Source organism: Schistocerca gregaria, chromosome 2 (genome assembly GCF_023897955.1).
Source record: "Schistocerca gregaria isolate iqSchGreg1 chromosome 2, iqSchGreg1.2, whole genome shotgun sequence".
Taxonomy (NCBI): Eukaryota; Metazoa; Arthropoda; class Insecta; order Orthoptera; family Acrididae; genus Schistocerca; species Schistocerca gregaria.
Genome location: NC_064921.1, coordinates 534946508 through 534973680, shown reverse-complemented (window position 1 = coordinate 534973680; position 27173 = coordinate 534946508). Strand labels below are relative to the sequence as shown.

Genomic DNA, 27173 nt, shown 5'->3' with positions numbered 1-27173 from the left:
AGTGAGCTAGTTGCGTAAGAGCACCTTACATGGTGCATATTGTCCGTCATGCACAGAGACCTCTTGCATCCTTTGTCAACGTGGATCTGCACTTCTGCTCATTCTCCAGCTGTTTGGCATTTTCCTCCATCCACTGTGCTGTATCGTTTTCTGCATTGACAATGATAATGGACCTGTTTGCTTGGTTGCGCCTGATATCCAGCACTATAGCCAGTCTATTGTGTTAGGGCCACCAAGTACCCTGTTGGTTGTAGCCCCCTGACCACACAGGGATCACTGAGCTGATTCCAGCATCGTTAACTCCCCACATATGCCAAGGAGTAGATGCCCATCACCCTGGGGCATCATGACTCCTGGCAATGACCATCCTGCCTGGTGGCCTTTGCTGCGGCTGGATGGCACCCATGGGGAGGACCCATGGTTACTGGGTGGCATCAGGGTGGATGCCGCTTGATGAAGCGTACCATGTCATTACTTGCTGGTGATCACACACCAGCAGTCTCTAAGTGTTTGAAGTCTCAGTACAACGCAAGGAAGTACGACCCTAAATCAATCCTCTCTCTGTCCACACCGTGGGAGGAACGCCATGCTAAGGATGGCAGCGAACCTTATCGTCCCATTATCTCGTATGTATGATAGCTAATGGGGACTGCTTTGTTTCAATGAAGCCTCAGTTTTTTGTTGAGCATTTAGAGGACAAGTTTGGATAGGTGGAAGGCTTGTCCAAAATGTGCTCAGGGTCTTTGCTTGTGACGTGTTGGGGGATGTTTCTGTTACCATCCATCCGCATAAGAGCTTAAATATGGCCCAGGGTATTATATTCCACAGGGACTTTCTTTTGCAGTCTGACAATGAGCTGCACGCCAACTTAGAACTCTGAGGTGTTCATTCCGTCTGGCACATCCATAGGGTTCTGAGGGATAGTCAAGTTGCCACCGGTACCTTCATCTTGGCCTTCGAGGGTGAAACATTGCCTGAGAAGGTCAAGGTGATGGTTTACCACTGTGGTGTCAAGCCATATATCCCTCCCCCGATGCGGTGCTTTAAGTGCAGCAAGTTTGGCCATATGTCATCCCGCTGTACTTCCAGTGTCACATGTCAAGATTGTGGACGTCCTTCGCATCCCAATATTCCATGTGGCCCACCTCCCATCTGTGTCAACTGCAGAGAGCATCATTCTCCTTGCTCGCCAGACTGCAGGATTTTACAGCAAGAAAGGAAAATCATGGAATATAAGACCCGGGACCAACTGACCTACACTGAAACTAGAGGAAATTTGAGTGCCTCCATCCTGTGGCTATGATCTCCTATTATGCTGCTGCTACGAGAACAGTTGTAGCCCCATCACTTCCACGATTTCCAGTCGGCTCTCTGAGCCGGAAGACCAGACCTGCCCCCGTTGATGGTGGGGGGCACGTCCCTCCCTGTTGCTCCCGCACCCCATACCTCAGGAGCACTGCCCCCCCACCCCACCCCACCCACTGGGGACACCAGTCCCCTCTTCTCAGCTGGAGAAGCTTAAGTCTTCTTCGGCTCCTCTCGCTAGGAAGTGGTCCCTTGGGTCACTCCCTTCCCAGATTTCTGCTAGTGTGAAAGATGACACTCGCCAGTCGCTGAAGTGCCCCAAAGCAGCTTGTCGTAGGGCTTCACGATCATCCTCAGTCCCTGAGGCTGAAGCAGTGAAGGCCTCCCAACAAGAGAAACCCAAGGAGCAGTGAGAGAAACCCAAAAAGAAGACCACGACCAAATGAATTGCGGTGGCACCCACAGCACCGCTACCTACAAGCTCAGCGTCTGAGGATGGGGTGGAGGTTCTGTCATCGGCTGAGGACGTGGATCTTGCAGGACCCTCAGACACAATGGACATAGACTGCTCAGGAAATAAGTCGGTGGCAGCAGGTGACTTGTAAGCTGCTTCAATGTTCCATGCCTTCTCAGCTTCACAATCACATTATCCTCCAGAGGAATTGCGGCAGTTTTCTGCACCACCTGGCTGAGCTATGGCAGTTGTTAAGCTTGACCCCTGCCCTTCGCGGCTACAGGGGATAGTACAAGAAATGTAGCTAATATAATAGAATGTCAGGTGGAGTTTGCGTCTATGTCCTGAACTTGGTATGTAGTCAGCCTGTGCTCCTTCGAACCCCTCTTGAAGCTGTGGCCATCAGGATACTTATACACAGGAAATAACTGTCTGCAATGTATATCTTCCTCCAGATGGCGCAGTACCCCTGAATGCATTGGCTGCACTGATTGCTCAACTCCCTAAAACTTTCCCACTTTTGGGAGATTTTAACACTCAAAACCTTTCATGTGGTGGCACCGTGCTTACTGGTTGAGGCAGAGATGTCGAAACTTTCCTCTCTCAGTTGACCTTTGTGGTAGTGACCACTTTCTCATGTTCCTGTCACTCCCCAGTGTCATGCCCATGGACGCCTACTCAGATGGGCTTTTAACAAGGCAGACTGGGAAGCCTTCACCTCTGCTGTCACTGTTGAATCTCTCACAGGGTGCCATCAATGTTGTGGTTGAGCAGGAAACTACAACGTTCGTTTCTGTGGTGAAAAATGTGATCCCTCATTCTTTGGGGTGCCCCCAGTGAAAATCGGTACCTTGGTGGTCACCGGAAGTCGCTGAGGCAATTAAAGAGTGTCGGCGAGTTCTACAGCGACATAAGAAGCACCCTTCCCTAGAGCACCTAATAGCCTTTAAATGGCTCTGTGCCCATGTTCGCCAGCTTATCAAAAGGTGGAAACAGGAGTGTTGCGAGAGGCCTGCCACACGTCAAGTCTGGATGAAGATCAGACGTGGTTTTGGGTACCAGACCCCAAGTAGGTGTCCTTGGCATTACCATCAGCTTCACCAACGTTCTTTGCAAGATCCTAGAACGTGTGGTGTGTCGGCAGTTAGGTTGGGTCCTGGAGTCACATGGCCTACTGGCTCCGTGCCAGGGCAGTTTCCGCCTGGGTCACTCTACCATTGATACTCTTGTGTCCCTCGAGTCTGCCATCCGAACAGCCTTTCCAGATGCCAATACCTTGTTGCTGTCTTTTTTTGTGTATGAAAAGTGTATGACACAAGCTGGTGACATCATATCCTTGCCACATTATCCGAGTGGGTCTCCGAGGCCGCTCTCGATTTTTATCCAAAATGTTCTGTCGCGTCGGACTTTCTGTGTCCAAGTTAATGCTTTCCATAGGTCCTACCGTATCCAGGAGAATGAGGTCCCACAGGGTTCTATATTGAGTGTATCTCTATTTTTAGTGGCCATTTATGGTCTAGTAGCAGCTGTAGGGCCGTCAGTCTTACCTCCTGTGTATGCAGATGACTTCTGCAATTTGTACTGCTCCTCCAGTACTGGTGTTGCTGAGCCTACAGGGAGCCATCCACAAGGCACAGTCATGGGCTCTAGCTCATGGTTTCCAGTTTTCGGTGGCAAAGTCTTGTGTTATGCACTTCTGTTGGCGTCGTACCATTCTTCTGGAAGCAGAACTTTACCTTAGTGACGACCCACTCACTATATTGGAGACATTGATTCTTAGGACTAGTTTTCAACACCCAATTGACTTGGCTTCCTTACCTTTGTCAGCTTAAGCGGAAGTGCTGGCAGCACCTCAGTGCTCTCTGCTGCCTGAGCGACACCAACTGGGGTGCAGATTGCTCTACACTGCTGCAGCCCTTGTTCAATCCTGCCTTGACTATGGGAGTGAGGTTTATGGTTTGGCGGCGCCCTCAGCATTGCATTTACTCGACCCAGCACACCACTGTGGCGTTCGGCTAGCGGCTGGAGCTTTGAGGACAAGTCCAGTGATCAATGTCCTGATGAAAGCTGGGACCCCTCCATTGACTGTTAGGCATGCACAACTGCTCGCCAGTTACGTTGCACATGTTTGTAGTTCTCCTACGCATCCGTATTACCGTCTCCTTTTCCTACCCATGGTGGTTCATCTCCCGCATCAGTGGCCCAGGTCAGGGCTTACAATTGCAGTTCGCGTCCGATCCATTCTATTCAAACTGGAGCCCTTGCCTTTACAACCTATACTTCGAGGTCCATTTCTGTACACCTCCATGGTGTACACCAAGGCCCTTTCACATGACCCTAAGGACTCAGTTAATGCCACAGCTCTCCGCTGCCACTTCTTGTCGATTCTTGACATGTACCGAGGCCATGAAGTGGTTTATACCAGTGGCTCGATGGCTGATGGTCATGTCGGCTTCTTGTATGTCCATGGAGGACATATTGAACAGCATTCCTTGCTCGATGGCTGCAGTGTTCTCACTGCAGAGCTGGTGGCTACATCTCGTCCTCTTGAGCACATCTGCTCATGCCCTGAGGATTCATTTCTTCTGTGTACTGACTCCTTGAGTAGCCTACAAGCTATCAACCAGTGCTACCCTCGCCATCCTTTGGTAGCGACCATCCAGGAGTCCATATATGCCCTGGAATGGCCCAGTTGTTCAGTGGTGTTTGTTGGGACCCCAAGTCACTTTTGAATCCCAGGCAATGAACTTGCTGATAGGCTGGCCAAACAGGCTACGTGGAAACCGCTTATGGAGATCGGCTTCTCTGAACCTGACCTGCATTCTGTCTTACGCCACAGGGTTTTTCGGTTTCGGGAGACAGAGTGGCGTAACAGTATGCGAACAAACTGCGTGTCATTACGGAGACTATGAATGTGTGAAAGTCTTCCGTGCAGTCCTCTCACAGGACTGTGCCGGCCTCGCATTGGCCATACATGGCTAATACATGGTTACCTGCTCTGTCACAGGGGTCCACATCGGTGTCGCTGTGGCTCACAAACTACGGTTGTCCACCTCTTGCTGGACTGCCCACTTATACCCACTCTGTGGCAGATTTTTAACTTTCCCAGTACCCTACCTTTGGTGTTGGGCAACAGTACCGCAACAGCAGCTTTAGTTTTACATTTTATTTGTGAGGGTGGGTTTTATCATTTGACCTAAGGTTTCACGCATGTCCTTTGTCCCTCTGTGTCCTCCACCCTAGCGCTTTTAGGGTGAAGGTTTTAATGTGTTGCAGAGTGGCTGGTATCTCCTTTTTATTCTTGTAGTTGGCCAGCCACTGTAATCTGTTTTCTTGTTTTTTCTCTTCTTGTGTCTCTCTGTTGTTTTCTTGTCCTCTTTTGTTCCTTTTAGTGTTTGTTACTTTTCCTTAATTCTTGTGGTTTTTCTTTTCTTTCCGTTTTGTGTTGTATGTCTTGTTTGTTTTATTCTTCCCCTTGTGGCATTGTCTTATTTGAAACAAGAGACCAATGGCCAAGCATTTTGGTCCCTTCCCCCCTCTTTTAAACAAACCAACCAACATTTTGGAGTTGTTTGTGATATCGTGGACTTTATGTGAGCTATATAGGCCAAGTCAAGTCTTCAATACCATATTTTCACTGAGTTGATTTATGAGCATTTTGTATACTTGATTTTTGAGTTAGCATTTGTTTTGGTCCATCTTGATTATTAGCACTGTCATGTATTTAGTTCTTCCCACCTAAAACCTTCTAATTTCCACAACTGAAATTAAGTATTTTTTGTATTATTTGTGTCTGCTCGCTTCTGTATTGAGTTATGTTGTGATCATCATCGTGTTGCATAAGCTTGAAATAAGGGTGCCCACCATCTTAGTGATGTTGCAGGTACAACAATCTTCTGTTGTCCCAAATTTGTGTAATAAGCAGTAGCGCTTTTGAAATTTTAGTTTTTACAGTGAAAAGTGCATTTAGTATGGCACATACATAGGCATTTTTCTATACTAGAGATCATTTGGGGCTAGAGTGTGATTGTTGCTCCTCCCCTCCTCCTTCCATCACCTCTAATTGACAATGTGAGTTGAAGTGTAGGTCTAGCTGTAGATTAGTTTAGAAAAAAAAAGGTGACAGTTTGGTCCTGAAGATAGCAAAGCCAATTGGTATGAATGTTAAGTAATGGTTGTGGTAACATATTGATCTGCATTGTAGCCTACATTAATGCCATCATTAAAGCAATTTGCTATATTTTATGCGTTTTAAGTTATACAAATTAAAACGGCAAGGTAAATTCAGAAAATCTGTACTAGATAATGGGCAGGTGTCCAACAATTACTTTAATGCATATTATGTACATATATTATATATAAACTAAAAAAATGAAAGGTGAGTTCACTATGAAAATTTTAGCTGGTAGTGTTGCCAAAGTCTTCACTCTTCCTGGTCCAGTCATGAGGATATAAGCATTCATTATTATAACTGCAATTTTAAACATTTGGTTTACTTGAATGCTTAATTCTAAACCTCACCAACATGTTCGTGTCCTGCAGATACTATACCTGTTGTATTTTTTAAAATTGTTTCTTTGCTATGCATATATGTATTTCGTTTTGAGATGTACATCTTCATCCCGCAGTAGATTGTAGTACCTTCACCAACTGGATTGTCTAATACAGACATGTTTTTGTGATTGAAAAATCCCTCTAAAACGGTGAAAAATTCTAGACCCAGGCAGAGTTAGGTTCCTACAATGCTGCATGAGGAACCTCTCGATTTTTATCCAAAATGTTCTGTCGCGTCGGACTTTCTGTGTCCAAGTTAATGCTTTCCATAGGTCCTACCGTATCCAGGAGAATGAGGTCCCACAGGGTTCTATATTGAGTGTATCTCTATTTTTAGTGGCCATTTATGGTCTAGTAGCAGCTGTAGGGCCGTCAGTCTTACCTCCTGTGTATGCAGATGACTTCTGCAATTTGTACTGCTCCTCCAGTACTGGTGTTGCTGAGCCTACAGGGAGCCATCCACAAGGCACAGTCATGGGCTCTAGCTCATGGTTTCCAGTTTTCGGTGGCAAAGTCTTGTGTTATGCACTTCTGTTGGCGTCGTACCATTCTTCTGGAAGCAGAACTTTACCTTAGTGACGACCCACTCACTATATTGGAGACATTGATTCTTAGGACTAGTTTTCAACACCCAATTGACTTGGCTTCCTTACCTTTGTCAGCTTAAGCGGAAGTGCTGGCAGCACCTCAGTGCTCTCTGCTGCCTGAGCGACACCAACTGGGGTGCAGATTGCTCTACACTGCTGCAGCCCTTGTTCAATCCTGCCTTGACTATGGGAGTGAGGTTTATGGTTTGGCGGCGCCCTCAGCATTGCATTTACTCGACCCAGCACACCACTGTGGTGTTCGGCTAGCGGCTGGAGCTTTGAGGACAAGTCCAGTGATCAATGTCCTGATGAAAGCTGGGACCCCTCCATTGACTGTTAGGCATGCACAACTGCTCGCCAGTTACGTTGCACATGTTTGTAGTTCTCCTACGCATCCGTATTACCGTCTCCTTTTCCTACCCATGGTGGTTCATCTCCCGCATCAGTGGCCCAGGTCAGGGCTTACAATTGCAGTTCGCGTCCGATCCATTCTATTCAAACTGGAGCCCTTGCCTTTACAACCTATACTTCGAGGTCCATTTCTGTACACCTCCATGGTGTACACCAAGGCCCTTTCACATGACCCTAAGGACTCAGTTAATGCCACAGCTCTCCGCTGCCACTTCTTGTCGATTCTTGACATGTACCGAGGCCATGAAGTGGTTTATACCAGTGGCTCGATGGCTGATGGTCATGTCGGCTTCTTGTATGTCCATGGAGGACATATTGAGCAGCATTCCTTGCTCGATGGCTGCAGTGTTCTCACTGCAGAGCTGGTGGCTACATCTCGTCCTCTTGAGCACATCTGCTCATGCCCTGAGGATTCATTTCTTCTGTGTACTGACTCCTTGAGTAGCCTACAAGCTATCAACCAGTGCTACCCTCGCCATCCTTTGGTAGCGACCATCCAGGAGTCCATATATGCCCTGGAATGGCCCAGTTGTTCAGTGGTGTTTGTTGGGACCCCAAGTCACTTTTGAATCCCAGGCAATGAACTTGCTGATAGGCTGGCCAAACAGGCTACGTGGAAACCGCTTATGGAGATCGGCTTCTCTGAACCTGACCTGCATTCTGTCTTACGCCACAGGGTTTTTCGGTTTCGGGAGACAGAGTGGCGTAACAGTATGCGAACAAACTGCGTGTCATTACGGAGACTATGAATGTGTGAAAGTCTTCCGTGCAGTCCTCTCACAGGACTGTGCCGGCCTCGCATTGGCCATACATGGCTAATACATGGTTACCTGCTCTGTCACAGGGGTCCACATCGGTGTCGCTGTGGCTCACAAACTACGGTTGTCCACCTCTTGCTGGACTGCCCACTTATACCCACTCTGTGGCAGATTTTTAACTTTCCCAGTACCCTACCTTTGGTGTTGGGCAACAGTACCGCAACAGCAGCTTTAGTTTTACATTTTATTTGTGAGGGTGGGTTTTATCATTTGACCTAAGGTTTCACGCATGTCCTTTGTCCCTCTGTGTCCTCCACCCTAGCGCTTTTAGGGTGAAGGTTTTAATGTGTTGCAGAGTGGCTGGTATCTCCTTTTTATTCTTGTAGTTGGCCAGCCACTGTAATCTGTTTTCTTGTTTTTTCTCTTCTTGTGTCTCTCTGTTGTTTTCTTGTCCTCTTTTGTTCCTTTTAGTGTTTGTTACTTTTCCTTAATTCTTGTGGTTTTTCTTTTCTTTCCGTTTTGTGTTGTATGTCTTGTTTGTTTTATTCTTCCCCTTGTGGCATTGTCTTATTTGAAACAAGAGACCAATGGCCAAGCATTTTGGTCCCTTCCCCCCTCTTTTAAACAAACCAACCAACATTTTGGAGTTGTTTGTGATATCGTGGACTTTATGTGAGCTATATAGGCCAAGTCAAGTCTTCAATACCATATTTTCACTGAGTTGATTTATGAGCATTTTGTATACTTGATTTTTGAGTTAGCATTTGTTTTGGTCCATCTTGATTATTAGCACTGTCATGTATTTAGTTCTTCCCACCTAAAACCTTCTAATTTCCACAACTGAAATTAAGTATTTTTTGTATTATTTGTGTCTGCTCGCTTCTGTATTGAGTTATGTTGTGATCATCATCGTGTTGCATAAGCTTGAAATAAGGGTGCCCACCATCTTAGTGATGTTGCAGGTACAACAATCTTCTGTTGTCCCAAATTTGTGTAATAAGCAGTAGCGCTTTTGAAATTTTAGTTTTTACAGTGAAAAGTGCATTTAGTATGGCACATACATAGGCATTTTTCTATACTAGAGATCATTTGGGGCTAGAGTGTGATTGTTGCTCCTCCCCTCCTCCTTCCATCACCTCTAATTGACAATGTGAGTTGAAGTGTAGGTCTAGCTGTAGATTAGTTTAGAAAAAAAAAGGTGACAGTTTGGTCCTGAAGATAGCAAAGCCAATTGGTATGAATGTTAAGTAATGGTTGTGGTAACATATTGATCTGCATTGTAGCCTACATTAATGCCATCATTAAAGCAATTTGCTATATTTTATGCGTTTTAAGTTATACAAATTAAAACGGCAAGGTAAATTCAGAAAATCTGTACTAGATAATGGGCAGGTGTCCAACAATTACTTTAATGCATATTATGTACATATATTATATATAAACTAAAAAAATGAAAGGTGAGTTCACTATGAAAATTTTAGCTGGTAGTGTTGCCAAAGTCTTCACTCTTCCTGGTCCAGTCATGAGGATATAAGCATTCATTATTATAACTGCAATTTTAAACATTTGGTTTACTTGAATGCTTAATTCTAAACCTCACCAACATGTTCGTGTCCTGCAGATACTATACCTGTTGTATTTTTTAAAATTGTTTCTTTGCTATGCATATATGTATTTCGTTTTGAGATGTACATCTTCATCCCGCAGTAGATTGTAGTACCTTCACCAACTGGATTGTCTAATACAGACATGTTTTTGTGATTGAAAAATCCCTCTAAAACGGTGAAAAATTCTAGACCCAGGCAGAGTTAGGTTCCTACAATGCTGCATGAGGAACCTCTCGATTTTTATCCAAAATGTTCTGTCGCGTCGGACTTTCTGTGTCCAAGTTAATGCTTTCCATAGGTCCTACCGTATCCAGGAGAATGAGGTCCCACAGGGTTCTATATTGAGTGTATCTCTATTTTTAGTGGCCATTTATGGTCTAGTAGCAGCTGTAGGGCCGTCAGTCTTACCTCCTGTGTATGCAGATGACTTCTGCAATTTGTACTGCTCCTCCAGTACTGGTGTTGCTGAGCCTACAGGGAGCCATCCACAAGGCACAGTCATGGGCTCTAGCTCATGGTTTCCAGTTTTCGGTGGCAAAGTCTTGTGTTATGCACTTCTGTTGGCGTCGTACCATTCTTCTGGAAGCAGAACTTTACCTTAGTGACGACCCACTCACTATATTGGAGACATTGATTCTTAGGACTAGTTTTCAACACCCAATTGACTTGGCTTCCTTACCTTTGTCAGCTTAAGCGGAAGTGCTGGCAGCACCTCAGTGCTCTCTGCTGCCTGAGCGACACCAACTGGGGTGCAGATTGCTCTACACTGCTGCAGCCCTTGTTCAATCCTGCCTTGACTATGGGAGTGAGGTTTATGGTTTGGCGGCGCCCTCAGCATTGCATTTACTCGACCCAGCACACCACTGTGGTGTTCGGCTAGCGGCTGGAGCTTTGAGGACAAGTCCAGTGATCAATGTCCTGATGAAAGCTGGGACCCCTCCATTGACTGTTAGGCATGCACAACTGCTCGCCAGTTACGTTGCACATGTTTGTAGTTCTCCTACGCATCCGTATTACCGTCTCCTTTTCCTACCCATGGTGGTTCATCTCCCGCATCAGTGGCCCAGGTCAGGGCTTACAATTGCAGTTCGCGTCCGATCCATTCTATTCAAACTGGAGCCCTTGCCTTTACAACCTATACTTCGAGGTCCATTTCTGTACACCTCCATGGTGTACACCAAGGCCCTTTCACATGACCCTAAGGACTCAGTTAATGCCACAGCTCTCCGCTGCCACTTCTTGTCGATTCTTGACATGTACCGAGGCCATGAAGTGGTTTATACCAGTGGCTCGATGGCTGATGGTCATGTCGGCTTCTTGTATGTCCATGGAGGACATATTGAGCAGCATTCCTTGCTCGATGGCTGCAGTGTTCTCACTGCAGAGCTGGTGGCTACATCTCGTCCTCTTGAGCACATCTGCTCATGCCCTGAGGATTCATTTCTTCTGTGTACTGACTCCTTGAGTAGCCTACAAGCTATCAACCAGTGCTACCCTCGCCATCCTTTGGTAGCGACCATCCAGGAGTCCATATATGCCCTGGAATGGCCCAGTTGTTCAGTGGTGTTTGTTGGGACCCCAAGTCACTTTTGAATCCCAGGCAATGAACTTGCTGATAGGCTGGCCAAACAGGCTACGTGGAAACCGCTTATGGAGATCGGCTTCTCTGAACCTGACCTGCATTCTGTCTTACGCCACAGGGTTTTTCGGTTTCGGGAGACAGAGTGGCGTAACAGTATGCGAACAAACTGCGTGTCATTACGGAGACTATGAATGTGTGAAAGTCTTCCGTGCAGTCCTCTCACAGGACTGTGCCGGCCTCGCATTGGCCATACATGGCTAATACATGGTTACCTGCTCTGTCACAGGGGTCCACATCGGTGTCGCTGTGGCTCACAAACTACGGTTGTCCACCTCTTGCTGGACTGCCCACTTATACCCACTCTGTGGCAGATTTTTAACTTTCCCAGTACCCTACCTTTGGTGTTGGGCAACAGTACCGCAACAGCAGCTTTAGTTTTACATTTTATTTGTGAGGGTGGGTTTTATCATTTGACCTAAGGTTTCACGCATGTCCTTTGTCCCTCTGTGTCCTCCACCCTAGCGCTTTTAGGGTGAAGGTTTTAATGTGTTGCAGAGTGGCTGGTATCTCCTTTTTATTCTTGTAGTTGGCCAGCCACTGTAATCTGTTTTCTTGTTTTTTCTCTTCTTGTGTCTCTCTGTTGTTTTCTTGTCCTCTTTTGTTCCTTTTAGTGTTTGTTACTTTTCCTTAATTCTTGTGGTTTTTCTTTTCTTTCCGTTTTGTGTTGTATGTCTTGTTTGTTTTATTCTTCCCCTTGTGGCATTGTCTTATTTGAAACAAGAGACCAATGGCCAAGCATTTTGGTCCCTTCCCCCCTCTTTTAAACAAACCAACCAACATTTTGGAGTTGTTTGTGATATCGTGGACTTTATGTGAGCTATATAGGCCAAGTCAAGTCTTCAATACCATATTTTCACTGAGTTGATTTATGAGCATTTTGTATACTTGATTTTTGAGTTAGCATTTGTTTTGGTCCATCTTGATTATTAGCACTGTCATGTATTTAGTTCTTCCCACCTAAAACCTTCTAATTTCCACAACTGAAATTAAGTATTTTTTGTATTATTTGTGTCTGCTCGCTTCTGTATTGAGTTATGTTGTGATCATCATCGTGTTGCATAAGCTTGAAATAAGGGTGCCCACCATCTTAGTGATGTTGCAGGTACAACAATCTTCTGTTGTCCCAAATTTGTGTAATAAGCAGTAGCGCTTTTGAAATTTTAGTTTTTACAGTGAAAAGTGCATTTAGTATGGCACATACATAGGCATTTTTCTATACTAGAGATCATTTGGGGCTAGAGTGTGATTGTTGCTCCTCCCCTCCTCCTTCCATCACCTCTAATTGACAATGTGAGTTGAAGTGTAGGTCTAGCTGTAGATTAGTTTAGAAAAAAAAAGGTGACAGTTTGGTCCTGAAGATAGCAAAGCCAATTGGTATGAATGTTAAGTAATGGTTGTGGTAACATATTGATCTGCATTGTAGCCTACATTAATGCCATCATTAAAGCAATTTGCTATATTTTATGCGTTTTAAGTTATACAAATTAAAACGGCAAGGTAAATTCAGAAAATCTGTACTAGATAATGGGCAGGTGTCCAACAATTACTTTAATGCATATTATGTACATATATTATATATAAACTAAAAAAATGAAAGGTGAGTTCACTATGAAAATTTTAGCTGGTAGTGTTGCCAAAGTCTTCACTCTTCCTGGTCCAGTCATGAGGATATAAGCATTCATTATTATAACTGCAATTTTAAACATTTGGTTTACTTGAATGCTTAATTCTAAACCTCACCAACATGTTCGTGTCCTGCAGATACTATACCTGTTGTATTTTTTAAAATTGTTTCTTTGCTATGCATATATGTATTTCGTTTTGAGATGTACATCTTCATCCCGCAGTAGATTGTAGTACCTTCACCAACTGGATTGTCTAATACAGACATGTTTTTGTGATTGAAAAATCCCTCTAAAACGGTGAAAAATTCTAGACCCAGGCAGAGTTAGGTTCCTACAATGCTGCATGAGGAACCTCTCGATTTTTATCCAAAATGTTCTGTCGCGTCGGACTTTCTGTGTCCAAGTTAATGCTTTCCATAGGTCCTACCGTATCCAGGAGAATGAGGTCCCACAGGGTTCTATATTGAGTGTATCTCTATTTTTAGTGGCCATTTATGGTGTAGTAGCAGCTGTAGGGCCGTCAGTCTTACCTCCTGTGTATGCAGATGACTTCTGCAATTTGTACTGCTCCTCCAGTACTGGTGTTGCTGAGCCTACAGGGAGCCATCCACAAGGCACAGTCATGGGCTCTAGCTCATGGTTTCCAGTTTTCGGTGGCAAAGTCTTGTGTTATGCACTTCTGTTGGCGTCGTACCATTCTTCTGGAAGCAGAACTTTACCTTAGTGACGACCCACTCACTATATTGGAGACATATTGATTCTTAGGACTAGTTTTCAACACCCAATTGACTTGGCTTCCTTACCTTTGTCAGCTTAAGCGGAAGTGCTGGCAGCACCTCAGTGCTCTCTGCTGCCTGAACGACACCAACTGGGGTGCAGATTGCTCTACACTGTTGCAGCCCTTGTTCAATCCTGCCTTGACTATGGGAGTGAGGTTTATGGTTTGGCGGCGCCCTCAGCATTGCATTTACTCGACCCAGCACACCACTGTGGCGTTCGGCTAGCGGCTGGAGCTTTGAGGACAAGTCCAGTGATCAATGTCCTGATGAAAGCTGGGACCCCTCCATTGACTGTTAGGCATGCACAACTGCTCGCCAGTTACGTTGCACATGTTTGTAGTTCTCCTACGCATCCGTATTACCGTCTCCTTTTCCTACCCATGGTGGTTCATCTCCCGCATCAGTGGCCCAGGTCAGGGCTTACAATTGCAGTTCGCGTCCGATCCATTCTATTCAAACTGGAGCCCTTGCCTTTACAACCTATACTTCGAGGTCCATTTCTGTACACCTCCATGGTGTACACCAAGGCCCTTTCACATGACCCTAAGGACTCAGTTAATGCCACAGCTCTCCGCTGCCACTTCTTGTCGATTCTTGACATGTACCGAGGCCATGAAGTGGTTTATACCAGTGGCTCGATGGCTGATGGTCATGTCGGCTTCTTGTATGTCCATGGAGGACATATTGAACAGCATTCCTTGCTCGATGGCTGCAGTGTTCTCACTGCAGAGCTGGTGGCTACATCTCGTCCTCTTGAGCACATCTGCTCATGCCCTGAGGATTCATTTCTTCTGTGTACTGACTCCTTGAGTAGCCTACAAGCTATCAACCAGTGCTACCCTCGCCATCCTTTGGTAGCGACCATCCAGGAGTCCATATATGCCCTGGAATGGCCCAGTTGTTCAGTGGTGTTTGTTGGGACCCCAAGTCACTTTTGAATCCCAGGCAATGAACTTGCTGATAGGCTGGCCAAACAGGCTACGTGGAAACCGCTTATGGAGATCGGCTTCTCTGAACCTGACCTGCATTCTGTCTTACGCCACAGGGTTTTTCGGTTTCGGGAGACAGAGTGGCGTAACAGTATGCGAACAAACTGCGTGTCATTACGGAGACTATGAATGTGTGAAAGTCTTCCGTGCAGTCCTCTCACAGGACTGTGCCGGCCTCGCATTGGCCATACATGGCTAATACATGGTTACCTGCTCTGTCACAGGGGTCCACATCGGTGTCGCTGTGGCTCACAAACTACGGTTGTCCACCTCTTGCTGGACTGCCCACTTATACCCACTCTGTGGCAGATTTTTAACTTTCCCAGTACCCTACCTTTGGTGTTGGGCAACAGTACCGCAACAGCAGCTTTATTTTTACATTTTATTTGTGAGGGTGGGTTTTATCATTTGACCTAAGGTTTCACGCATGTCCTTTGTCCCTCTGTGTCCTCCACCCTAGCGCTTTTAGGGTGAAGGTTTTAATGTGTTGCAGAGTGGCTGGTATCTCCTTTTTATTCTTGTAGTTGGCCAGCCACTGTAATCTGTTTTCTTGTTTTTTCTCTTCTTGTGTCTCTCTGTTGTTTTCTTGTCCTCTTTTGTTCCTTTTAGTGTTTGTTACTTTTCCTTAATTCTTGTGGTTTTTCTTTTCTTTCCGTTTTGTGTTGTATGTCTTGTTTGTTTTATTCTTCCCCTTGTGGCATTGTCTTATTTGAAACAAGAGACCAATGGCCAAGCATTTTGGTCCCTTCCCCCCTCTTTTAAACAAACCAACCAACATTTTGGAGTTGTTTGTGATATCGTGGACTTTATGTGAGCTATATAGGCCAAGTCAAGTCTTCAATACCATATTTTCACTGAGTTGATTTATGAGCATTTTGTATACTTGATTTTTGAGTTAGCATTTGTTTTGGTCCATCTTGATTATTAGCACTGTCATGTATTTAGTTCTTCCCACCTAAAACCTTCTAATTTCCACAACTGAAATTAAGTATTTTTTGTATTATTTGTGTCTGCTCGCTTCTGTATTGAGTTATGTTGTGATCATCATCGTGTTGCATAAGCTTGAAATAAGGGTGCCCACCATCTTAGTGATGTTGCAGGTACAACAATCTTCTGTTGTCCCAAATTTGTGTAATAAGCAGTAGCGCTTTTGAAATTTTAGTTTTTACAGTGAAAAGTGCATTTAGTATGGCACATACATAGGCATTTTTCTATACTAGAGATCATTTGGGGCTAGAGTGTGATTGTTGCTCCTCCCCTCCTCCTTCCATCACCTCTAATTGACAATGTGAGTTGAAGTGTAGGTCTAGCTGTAGATTAGTTTAGAAAAAAAAGGTGACAGTTTGGTCCTGAAGATAGCAAAGCCAATTGGTATGAATGTTAAGTAATGGTTGTGGTAACATATTGATCTGCATTGTAGCCTACATTAATGCCATCATTAAAGCAATTTGCTATATTTTATGCGTTTTAAGTTATACAAATTAAAACGGCAAGGTAAATTCAGAAAATCTGTACTAGATAATGGGCAGCTGTCCAACAATTACTTTAACGCATATTATGTACATATATTATATATAAACTAAAAAAATGAAAGGTGAGTTCACTATGAAAATTTTAGCTGGTAGTGTTGCCAAAGTCTTCACTCTTCCTGGTCCAGTCATGAGGATATAAGCATTCATTATTTTAACTGCAATTTTATACATTTGGTTTACTTGAATGCTTAATTCTAAACCTCACCAACATGTTCGTGTCCTGCAGATACTATACCTGTTGTATTTTTTAAAATTGTTTCTTTGCTATGCATATATGTATTTCGTTTTGAGATGTACATCTTCATCCCGCAGTAGATTGTAGTACCTTCACCAACTGGATTGTCTAATACAGACATGTTTTTGTGATTGAAAAATCCCTCTAAAACGGTGAAAAATTCTAGACCCAGGCAGAGTTAGGTTCCTACAATGCTGCATGAGGAACCTGTTTGGGTACCAAGGAAGACTGACGTCTGGAGGAACCAGGATAACCAGTCAGTATGTTTCTACTGTGGACGACCGGGACATGTGGTGCATTATTGTCGAGAAAGGTGGCGGATATTTGATGGCACCCGTGCCAGAAGACAGCAGACCGATCTTAGCCGATGCCAACTCCGGGATGACGAAGATAAACAAAAAGATGTGGGTGGACGACAACATAGGTCACCATTGCCGCTAGCTAGCTGCTGTAGAGGACACTCCCCAACAGCCGATCAAGGTCTGCATCGCTGTTTAGAAGCTCTAGCCAATCACCAGCCGCCACAACCTGGAAAACTAAAGGGTGCGACCTTCCTTGGAGGTGAGGCCTCCGAAGAGAAAGATCCTCTGCCGCTGATCACTACAAAAATGATAGGAAACTACATCTGTATCCTCATGGATAGCCGATTAGCTCTTGTGGACTCTGGAGCATCACAGTCAGTCATTTCGGAGAAGTATATTCGCCAGTTGCAGAAAACCGTAATCATTGATAGCAAAACATCTCTGCTGAAGATGACTAATGGGAAATATGTAAAACCTAGAGGAAGATGTACCATTCGTGTGGGTATAAGTGGCCATACACAGCCCTTAGAATGCATCATCGTACAAGAGTATAGTCATGACGTCATTCTCGAATGGGGCTTTTTGAAAGCTTCTCAGGCAATTATTGATTGTGGTCTCTCGAAGATTATGCTAGACGAGATGAGATACTGTGGATGGGAAGATGCACATCCGAGTGTGTTGACACTGTGTGCTGGATGAGGTGATCATTCCTGCAGTCAGCGCTAGAAAGATAACTGTCACATGTTATGCATCAACCCATGTATCATGTAGTGGAATGTGAGAGAAGCATACCACTGTAGAATAACTTGGTCATCCCAGCCTCTGTTGTCTTTTTAAAGAATGGATTCTGTGAATTGTGGATAGTTAACTATTGCTGAGAACTGCAGATCCTTCCAAGATGCATGTGCATAGCATCAACTGAGCCGTTAATTGAAGAACATCTGAGAAACCTCCCATGCCGAGTCTGTGGGCGAAATTAGTGCTACCACTATGAGACAAGATCTTCTAGCTCGACTATCACCAGAACTCACCAAGGAACAACAGAAGAAGCTACTTGCCATTCTTCAAGAGGCCTCTAAATGCTTTGATCTACAGGTGAAGAGCACATTAGACAAATCGATGGTGAAGCAGCAGATTAGCACTGGAGACCATCAACCAATAAGCCAGAAAGCATACTGTGTGACAGCAACAGAATGTTGATTAATTTGCGACGAGCTAGAGAAAATGATGATGAATGACATCATTCAGCCTTTGCAGAGCCCATGGTCATCACCAGTGGTCCTCATCAGGAAGAAGGATGACATTTGGCAGGACGTTTACCCTCTTCCATAAATTGGCAATACTCTAGATTGTCTGAAGGGGGCTAAGTTTTTCTCAACCATGGACATGTACTCGGGATACTGGCAAATCGAAATAGATGAGGCTGATCGTGAAAAAACTGCATTCATCATCGATGAGGGCCTGTATGAGTTTAAAGGAATGCTGTTCAGTTTGTGTAATGCACCAGCAACATTTGAATGGATGATGGATAATCTTCTACGTCAACTGAAGTGGACAATGTGTCTTTGTTATTTAGATGAGATTATAGTGTTTTCAGAGACATTTTATGAACATAAAAAGACTGAGGGTCGTTCTTAAGTGTTTCCAACAAGGCAGACTGAAACTTAATCCAAGAAAATGTCTCTTTGGAACAAAAGAAATCAAAATACTTGGATACCTTGTGTCAAATGAAGGTGTGCGTCCAGACTCAGAAAAGGTGAGATCTATAACAGAATTTCCTATTCCTAAAAGTATTAGAGATGTGAGAAGCTTCCTCAGATTATGTTCTTATTACCGTCGTTTTATCAAAGACTTTTGTATCAAAGCCAGGCCACTCCAAGAGTTGTTAAAAGCTGATCTGGGGTGGTGCTCCATTGAGCGTAGGTAGAAGAACATGGGGCCCAATCAAGACATCATCAACAATGCCTGTACTGTAGAGCAATGAGCCGCATGTCAACACAAGCACCGAAGTCAACATTACCTTCCTTCAATTGGGCCAACTGGCGGTGAATTGAGGGAGTACAGTACATACTGATGAAACTAAAATGAGCTCTAACACTGAAATTAAGTGTTTCCAGTACATACTGATGAAACTAAAATGAGCTCTAACACGGAAATTAAGTGTTTTCAGACTCATGTCCACATAACATCTTATATTTATTTGTGTGTGAGGAATGTTTCCTGAAAGTTTGGCCGTACCTTTTTGTAACACCCTGTATACTGTATGTGTTCTGGCGGGAGGCAGTTCACTCTGCGCTCTTGCATTTGCAAGTGCTGAATAAACCTTTGTTAAGTGAAATTAGTGTTCGTCATTCATCTAATCACACCTTCTTCTATGTGAGAATATAGTTAAAGGCTACCCGGCCATTGACCTTCTTCAGTGCGAATGTGCACACTTTGCCTGAACTCTTACGGGAATCGTCACCTTAGTTGGCGCAAGTAATGAGTGAATGGGCAAATACATTACGAATGTAGATTGTGGACAGTTGGGAATGTGGGTCTCATGGGAAGCGTGCAGGGGATAAGTCCCTGCAGTCGTGCTATCCTCTGTGCCCTCGGTGGTTCAGATGGATAGGGCGTCTGTCATGTAAGCAGGAGATCGCGGGTTCGAGTCCCGGACGGGGCACACATTTTCAGCTGTCCCCATTGATACCAACAACACTTGTCGGCAGCTGAGGGTTTCGATTAATTATCATTTAATAGGGCATGGGTGGTTGATGTTTTTTTTCGAAACAGAAGATATTGCACGCATGGCATGGCCTGCTTGCTCTCCTGATTTGAATCCCATAAAGCATGTTTGGCATGTACTAAGGAGATGGGTTGCATCATGTCAGCATTCTTTAAGACCTGTGTACAGCTCTGCAGGAAGAAAGGGTATTATTGCCTCAACATGAAATTAATGACATCACTCACAGCATGTCTCATCATTGTCAGATCTGTATTGGTGCCAAAGGTGGTCACACCCCATACTAAGCACATTAACCAATTGTCAGAATGTGTGTGCAAATCTGTTGGAAAAAAATGAAGAACATTTTTGTCTATCATTATGCATATTGCAGTTGATTATGTTCTGTATTATTTACATTGCTACTACTTTACTGTCACCTGTTCATACTGTTTTGTACCAAAATAAACGCAGCCTTGCAAAATTTCCATTTGTTGGTTTAATTTTGGTCACCAGTGTAGATATTGGGATAGTGAATTTCCACTTGACAAAGTGTGGGATACTGCAGTTATGAAAATACTACAGGAATGCTCTGTCCTGAAGGCAGTGGTGCCCATTGACAGAATGGACAGACACCAGGACTCAATGCCTGGACCAGGGCCGTGCTGCGTTGTCCCACAACCGGCCACACTGAATACCCCCACCATGAACGTAACACCCTCTTCTGGAGATGGGTCGTTGGCCTGCACAAAGAAGTCATCAGTCCAGCAGCTATACATATATGCAGAACACAGCATCCCAACACTTCGCCTGAAGGCGACGGGTATGAATTCATTGAAACATTGCGACAAGACAATGCTGTCACTCAGTTGATCACCTGGCAAGATTTTATCATGCTGAAGATTGTGTTGGTAAGTGGCTCAGTGAGGAAAACTGTGAGATAAATGAAACTGTAACAGTGAAGAAGAAGGCATAGGAGCAGAAAGCATGAAGATTTCTTGCACTGCTGGTTCTAAAGCTGTAGATGTCTTCCTGGAGTACATTATGCAACAATCAAATACACGTGACACCAATTAAGTGATTGTAAAGTGGTTGTGAGAGAAAGCCGCCATCATGTGTCATCATTGCAACAACTAAAAATTCAGGATGTTTTATAGTGAGTGATACTTCTTTATGTGTACACATTGGAGGACTAAGTTTTCTATGTGAATGACTCTGTCTTTGGATTTAATAAAGTATAGTACATGTGTGTTTAAACTAAATGTCAGTGACTCTTAGTAATCTGGAACTTCTTCTAATCAGGCACCAATATGTGCAAAGGAAGGTTGGATTAGTGAAAGTGTACTGTATTATTATTATTATTATTATTATTATTATTATTATTATTTAGTTATTTATTTATTTATTTTTTGTTCAGAACTCTGTGTAAACCCCTTCCTTCATAGACTCCCTGTGTTGTTTCTGTATCTGTATATGAGGCTTGTTGTTTCTTCAGAGTCCAACTGTAATCACTAACATATTGAATACTAGACATATTTATTAATAGTTCGGTGGAATTTTTGTCTTTTGTGTTACTCTACTGTTAAGCCTGGCTCACTGCTTTGCATGGTGTCAGTTCCAGAGTAGGTACTTTTTTCCTTCCCTATGACCTTCATTAATTTTCCCCTTTCTTTATGCTATTTACATTTTTTGTCCTGGATTGAGGTGATATAAGGAAATGCAGAGATTCAATGATATTTTAAAATTTGTTTAAAGTGTACCTTTCAATTTCTTGTGTTGACAAGTCCAAATACATTACATACTACTTTATGAATGTTAATTATTTGTATTCCAGTGGACATCTGATGGCAAGCAGCTTTTGTGTCAGAGCAGTGGCTCCGTAAATGTTCTAAATGTTGAGGATTGTCGTGTTGTATCCATTATTGGAGAGTCAGTAGAGGATGAAGATGAGGATCCCATTACAGCTCTGACACTTAGTTCAGATAATGAGGTACTTGTAACAAGTCACCGAAGTGGGTTGTTCAAACAGTGGAAGTGGAAAGGTATGTATGTGTTTACCTAACTTGCATGTTTTATTCTGCAATGAGGTAGACCACAGGAAAGTAGAAGAGAAAGGTTTTTATTGTTTTCTGTTTTGATTTTTCTGTAATCTCAGTTTTGGTTTACTATATTTCTGTTTACGTTTTTCTGTGATGTATGTTTTGGTCTTTATGCAATTTTGTTGCACCACTACAGTTGAGATGTAATGTTCTAATTCTAATGGCCAACAACTGAGAAGAGAGGGGATAAGAATTTATAAATGAGAATAGCAAACTACCTGCAGAGGGGTGTGACACTGACAGTGTGCAGCTGCACATGTTGCCTACTATTACAGCTGAAGTTGCGTTCGACGCTGATGAAATTCTGAATTTCATTAATTAACTGTACTCATTATACAAACTTAACCATTTTTGTTGCCCTAACCAATTGCCTTTTTGGCAAAGTGTTCTACAATACAGCATAAGAAACATGAGCCAGTCCATAGAGTTCATCTGTCTTTTCTACAGTAAATTATAACAATATATATGGTGAGTAGCAACTTTCCTTTTCATAATATTGTTAAATTCCATTTTGGATTTTCTACAGTAAATTATCTTTTTTCTAACCCAGTTTCAGTGGCAGCCACTCTGGTCATCATCATCTCTTCTTTTAGAATCAGTACAGGTTCTCCAAGTACTGATTATGCTACATTCCTTTCTAGCTGCTGTACCGTTCTCACTGCCTACTGCGTTAGATCCTATAATACACTGTTGTATACTACTTGCCGTATGATACAGTGGGTTTTGAAATACATCTATGGCATTATGCTGGTCCTATTAGGAGCTTGCAAATTAAGCAAAATTAGCTACAGTCACAAATTACAAAACATTAGCTTTGGACAAATGTGATATTATTTAATTAATTTTCTCTCACAGTTGCAAACATATTCCTTAGTGATGACTAGTTTTGAATGAATTCATTCATTTTTGGACCATTGGCTGAATCTTTATCATATGATTGACAAATAATTCCAGTGTCGTATATAAAAGTTTTGTTCCGTTCTTATGGTGTACATTTGAACTCCCTGTCAAAAGTACAACTGATTTCCTTATACCAGATCAACTTATTGTTTGCACCTGGTTTATGAAAGGTAACTGTTATAGTGGTACGGTATTAATGTTGTTTTAATGTGGCCTTTTCGGTTTGCACTCCTTTCTGTTCTGACACTTTTTGTTTTTATTTGTTTTCTATATGTGTCATTGTCATCCACTATTGAGTTATAAGCTATTACATATTTAAATGACAGACTTATTATCAAGTTTAATTTACTGCCACTGATTACAGGTTTTGGGCCCAAGTGCATAAGTCTGTTTTTCAGATAACGGCATAGCCTTTTGGTGGCATCGCGAGTAACAGAAAATTTTTCGTTACTGGCATACTGTTGGTGTTCCATGGTGGAACAGTCTGTGCATGAGTGCTTAAGTTGTCTGGAGGGGACAAGTGGACAGTGTGGATATTCAAAATTGAAGTGATATTCAGGGGAAAAGGCTTTGTAGATATTGTCATTGGTGTAGCTATTAAGCCTCCATTAAGAAAGAAGGTGAGGCAAAGACATGGCTGGAAAAGGACTCAGAGGTGCAGGAACTTATTGTGACGTGGATGAAGGTAATGCAACTCACTCACTTACACTCGTGTAAAATGTCAGCTGACGTAGGGGCTAAACTGAAAACTATGCGTGAGAGTGAGTCCGTGGCAAGCATTCAACTACTTCTGTAATACAATGTAAAAATAAAGTGAGAGAGAAATGAGAAGCTGTAAGTATTGTAAGGAAAGGGGTCATTTGATGTGAGATTGCAGATTGTTGAAGTGCAAGGAAGGCCAAAAGGCTCATATTGTAAGTCAGTGAGTTGACCCAGATGATAATTGGTTTGGGATACAGGTGTTAGTGAGCACATGTGGAATAGGAGAGAATTGTTTAAGAATAAGAAACTGGACTGCGTGTGAAGCTCATTGCAGGTTGCTGTGGTTAATGGGAAACTTCTTGATGTAATTAGTGTGGTACTACGGAACTCTATGCACGGAGTGGGGTTTAGTTTATCGAAACATTACCTTGTAGAGTGCTTTATGTGTCTGAACTGAAATTCAATCTGCTTTCAGGTGGAACTGTGTTGGACAAAGGTATGTGTTTAGTATCAAACAAGGAACAGTGTGAATTCATGAACAGTAAAAGTGAAGTTCATGCATTATCCAAATGTGTGAATAAAATTAATTGTATGTTTTTTCCTTAAATGGAACACAATAAGGACTGTCAATGGTTACTTTGACATGCACAGATAAAATGCACTCTAACAAATGCACTATTAACAAACTAGAGACTTCTCACTGTTTAATATTGATACTGCATGTGAGTTAAGAAATTTGGTCTGTTAAATTTGCCTAAGCGTATTGAAAGCTTGAGTGTGTGGCAGTTGCTTAAAAAATTGTGCCATCAGAGCATTACGCATGTGAGAGAGTTATTTTTATGTAAAGGAGTGGCTTCATTGCTGACTTTGTCGCCTGTGAAGAGTATCTGGCAGGTAAACATCATCACCTACCTTTCTCCATCAGTCCATCAGGAGCTAATGCCTTCCTTGAACTGGTTCATGCAAAAGTCTGTGGATCGATGTAGATGCATTTACTTGGAGGAGTGACATTTTTTTTGCTTTTGAAGGACGACTACTCAGGTTATTGCAAAGTATTCTTAATGAAACAAAAGGATGAGGTCAAAGGTTTGATCAAAAACTTTATTGCAAAAACTGAGAGAGAAACCGGCCTAAAAATTCAAGTACTAAGGAATGATAATACTAAATTGAACTGCTCCAAGTCCTGTAGGAGCTAAAACTCATTTTGAAGCCTTTTATGACAGAGAGATACACATAGACGATTTGAAAATATTTGGTGTTTTTGTGTCTGTTCCTTTACCCAAAGAAACGAAATTTAAACTAGGCCCCAAAATAAAATAGGTTTATTTATGGATTATGATAATGATGGGAGGGCGTACAGAATATTCATATCTTCCATAAAGACAATTGTGGTGCATCGAGATGTAGTTTTCTTCCCGCCAGCTGTATCTGAAAGGAAGAAGAAAACTGGTTTCCCTGTAATAGAATGAGATACTGTTTGTTGTGTAATAGAATGAGATACTGTTTGTTGTGAAGAAGAGAACTTAGATAAAATTTCAGAATCAGATGGTTAGAAAGAAATAAAAATCAGGATTGAGTTTGTGGAAGAAAATAGAAGTCAGCTTAAAGAACAACAAGAAATCAGTGAAGACAGAGAAAACAAAGAAGACTCTTTTAAGAATGCAGAGGAGAAACTAGGTGAGAGGCCATACAATCTGAGACCAAAGAGGATTATTCAGTATCCAAATTACTTGAGAGTTATGACCTGGGCCTGTTGACAGCAGTGAATGTTGCTGACTCCCACTGTCTACACTGAAATGATGTCTTGTAACGATGCTGAAAACCAGAAAAATGCCAGAGCAAGAGAGCTGCAAGTTCTGGAAGAAAATAATACAGGGGATTATGTATGTAAGCCAAATGATTGTAATGTTATTGACACAAAGTATGTTTTTAGGGTAAAAAAAGTGGTGAGAAAGATAATGTTTCTTATGAAGCTTGTGTTGTAGCTGAATGTTTCCAATGAAGATTTATTTATTCGGAAATATACAGTCCAGTAACAGCATTAGCTTCAGAGAACCTTTTTCTGTTTTTTTGTTGTAGGAATAAATTTCTTATCTATCACTGGGAATTTGCAATGCTTTTCTGTATGGAGAGGTAGTTGGAGATTTATATGTTAAATTACCTATTGGATTTTGCAATAAAATGAATGGTAAAGTATCTGAGCTTAGAAAGGTTCTGTATAGTTTAAAGGACTCACCGAAATATTTGAATGTTCAGTTCCACACAGTAATAACTGGCTTAGGATGTGGAAGAAGTGATTTTTAATATTTTTTGTATATAAAGGTGAAAATAGCAAAAAGCAGAGGCATTGAGGTGGCGATAGGCACATGCAAAAGGAGGAAATCTTGCTAGCTTTTGCAGTTATCCTATGATGAGTTAGAGTATAAAACCATCCCATAACCCCCCCCCCCCCCCCCCCCCCCCCTCACACACACCCTTAAGTGGTGCAGGCTAGACTATCAATGTCAGTGATGTTTTTCACCAGGCGGATTGATTGTGGTTGGGGTAGTGTCAAGTGAGGTGAGTGGATGGAGAGGGAGGCGAGAGGCAGGGAGAAGGACTGGAGGGTGGGTGGCTAATGGCTAGGAGGCAGCTGGTTTGTCAGCTAGGAATGTGGGAGGGACAGGCAGCAGGTATATCGGCTGGCACAGTCGTAGTGCTGGTGAGAAGTGGCACATGCTGAAGGTGAATTGGAAGGGGGTGACAGGATGGGGGGAGGGGAAACTTTTGGGTTGAGGGTGTGGGGACAGTGGGTTACCTGAGATTGAGGCTAGGGTGATTACTGGGGCGGTGGATGTCTTGTAAGGGTAACTTCATAGCTGCGTAGTTCAGAGAGGCTTGTGGTGGAGGGAAGGATCCAGATGACTCAGGCTGTGAGGCAGCTATTGAAATTGAGCGTGTTGTGTTTAGCTGCATGTTGTGCTACAGGATGATCAAATTTTCTTAACAGCAATTTGACGGTGGCCATTCATCCTGGTGCACAACTGGTTGGTAGTCATACCAACATAAAAAGCTGTGCAGAGTTTGCAGCACAATCGATATGTGACTCTGTTAGTCCAGCTGGCTCCATGTTGGGGCACAGACGTGTGTGTGTGTGTGTGTTTTTTTTATACTCTTAACTCATCAAAGGATAACTGCGAAAGCTAGCAAGTTTTCTTTCTTTTGTGTATGCCTATCGCCAGCTCAGCACTTCTGCTTTTTGGTGAGTAATCTTCTTTGATCCAAAAGTATTTACATTGTACAGGGACTTTCCTATAACGAAAATAGCAATAAAACATACATTGACAGTCTGCTGGTCATTTCAACTTCTCAGAGTGAAATATACGATAAAGTTGTTATTAAGTAATAACTTCAAAATGAAGGTAACTTTACAACGAAGGATTTAGGACTGAATGGGTACTCTTTGAAATGAATATTGTTCAAAATTAAATGGCAGAAACTATTACTATTTGTCAAAGTACCTGTCTTGAAAAAGTAGTAGAAGTTTTTGGTGTGCTTGAACGGAAATCTGTCTCGACTCCCATAGAGGAAAATTTTGAGCACATTGTGTTTAAACAAGAAAAATCTGAAAATGGAGACATTCGGAAAAGATGTAGAAAATTAGGGTCATTGTCGTATGCCATGATAGGTTCCAGACTAGATATTTGTGTAGCATTAAGTAGTCTAAGCAGCTACCCATTACATGTGAGTCTGGATTTGTGGAATGCTTTGAAAGCATGTTTGATCAGTAATTTGCATTATAGTCTTTCTGGCAGAAAAAGAGCTGTTGTACTTTATGAAGATAATACGCCAGTAATAAGCCTTTGCAAGAGCCCATGGTTCCATCACAGACTTAAGCATACAAATGTCAAAATTTTGTTTGTTAGGAAGTAACTTTGTGTTCAGAAAGTTGTGTTAAAGCATATTAGCACAGATGAGCATGTTCTGAGGACGCCACTTGGTAAAATAA

The 27173-nt window shown here is 42.8% G+C and overlaps 1 protein-coding gene across 1 annotated transcript in view; it reads left to right on the top strand.

Moving 5' to 3' along the window:
- The window catches only part of LOC126330555 (transducin beta-like protein 3), a 160234-nt gene that overhangs the window by 4736 nt on the left and 128325 nt on the right, over positions 1–27173 (top strand). Inside the window, exon 3 of the mRNA XM_049996366.1 lies at positions 21319–21526. Coding sequence (XP_049852323.1) covers positions 21319–21526 — 208 coding nt within the window. The remainder of the gene's footprint in view (positions 1–21318; positions 21527–27173) is intronic.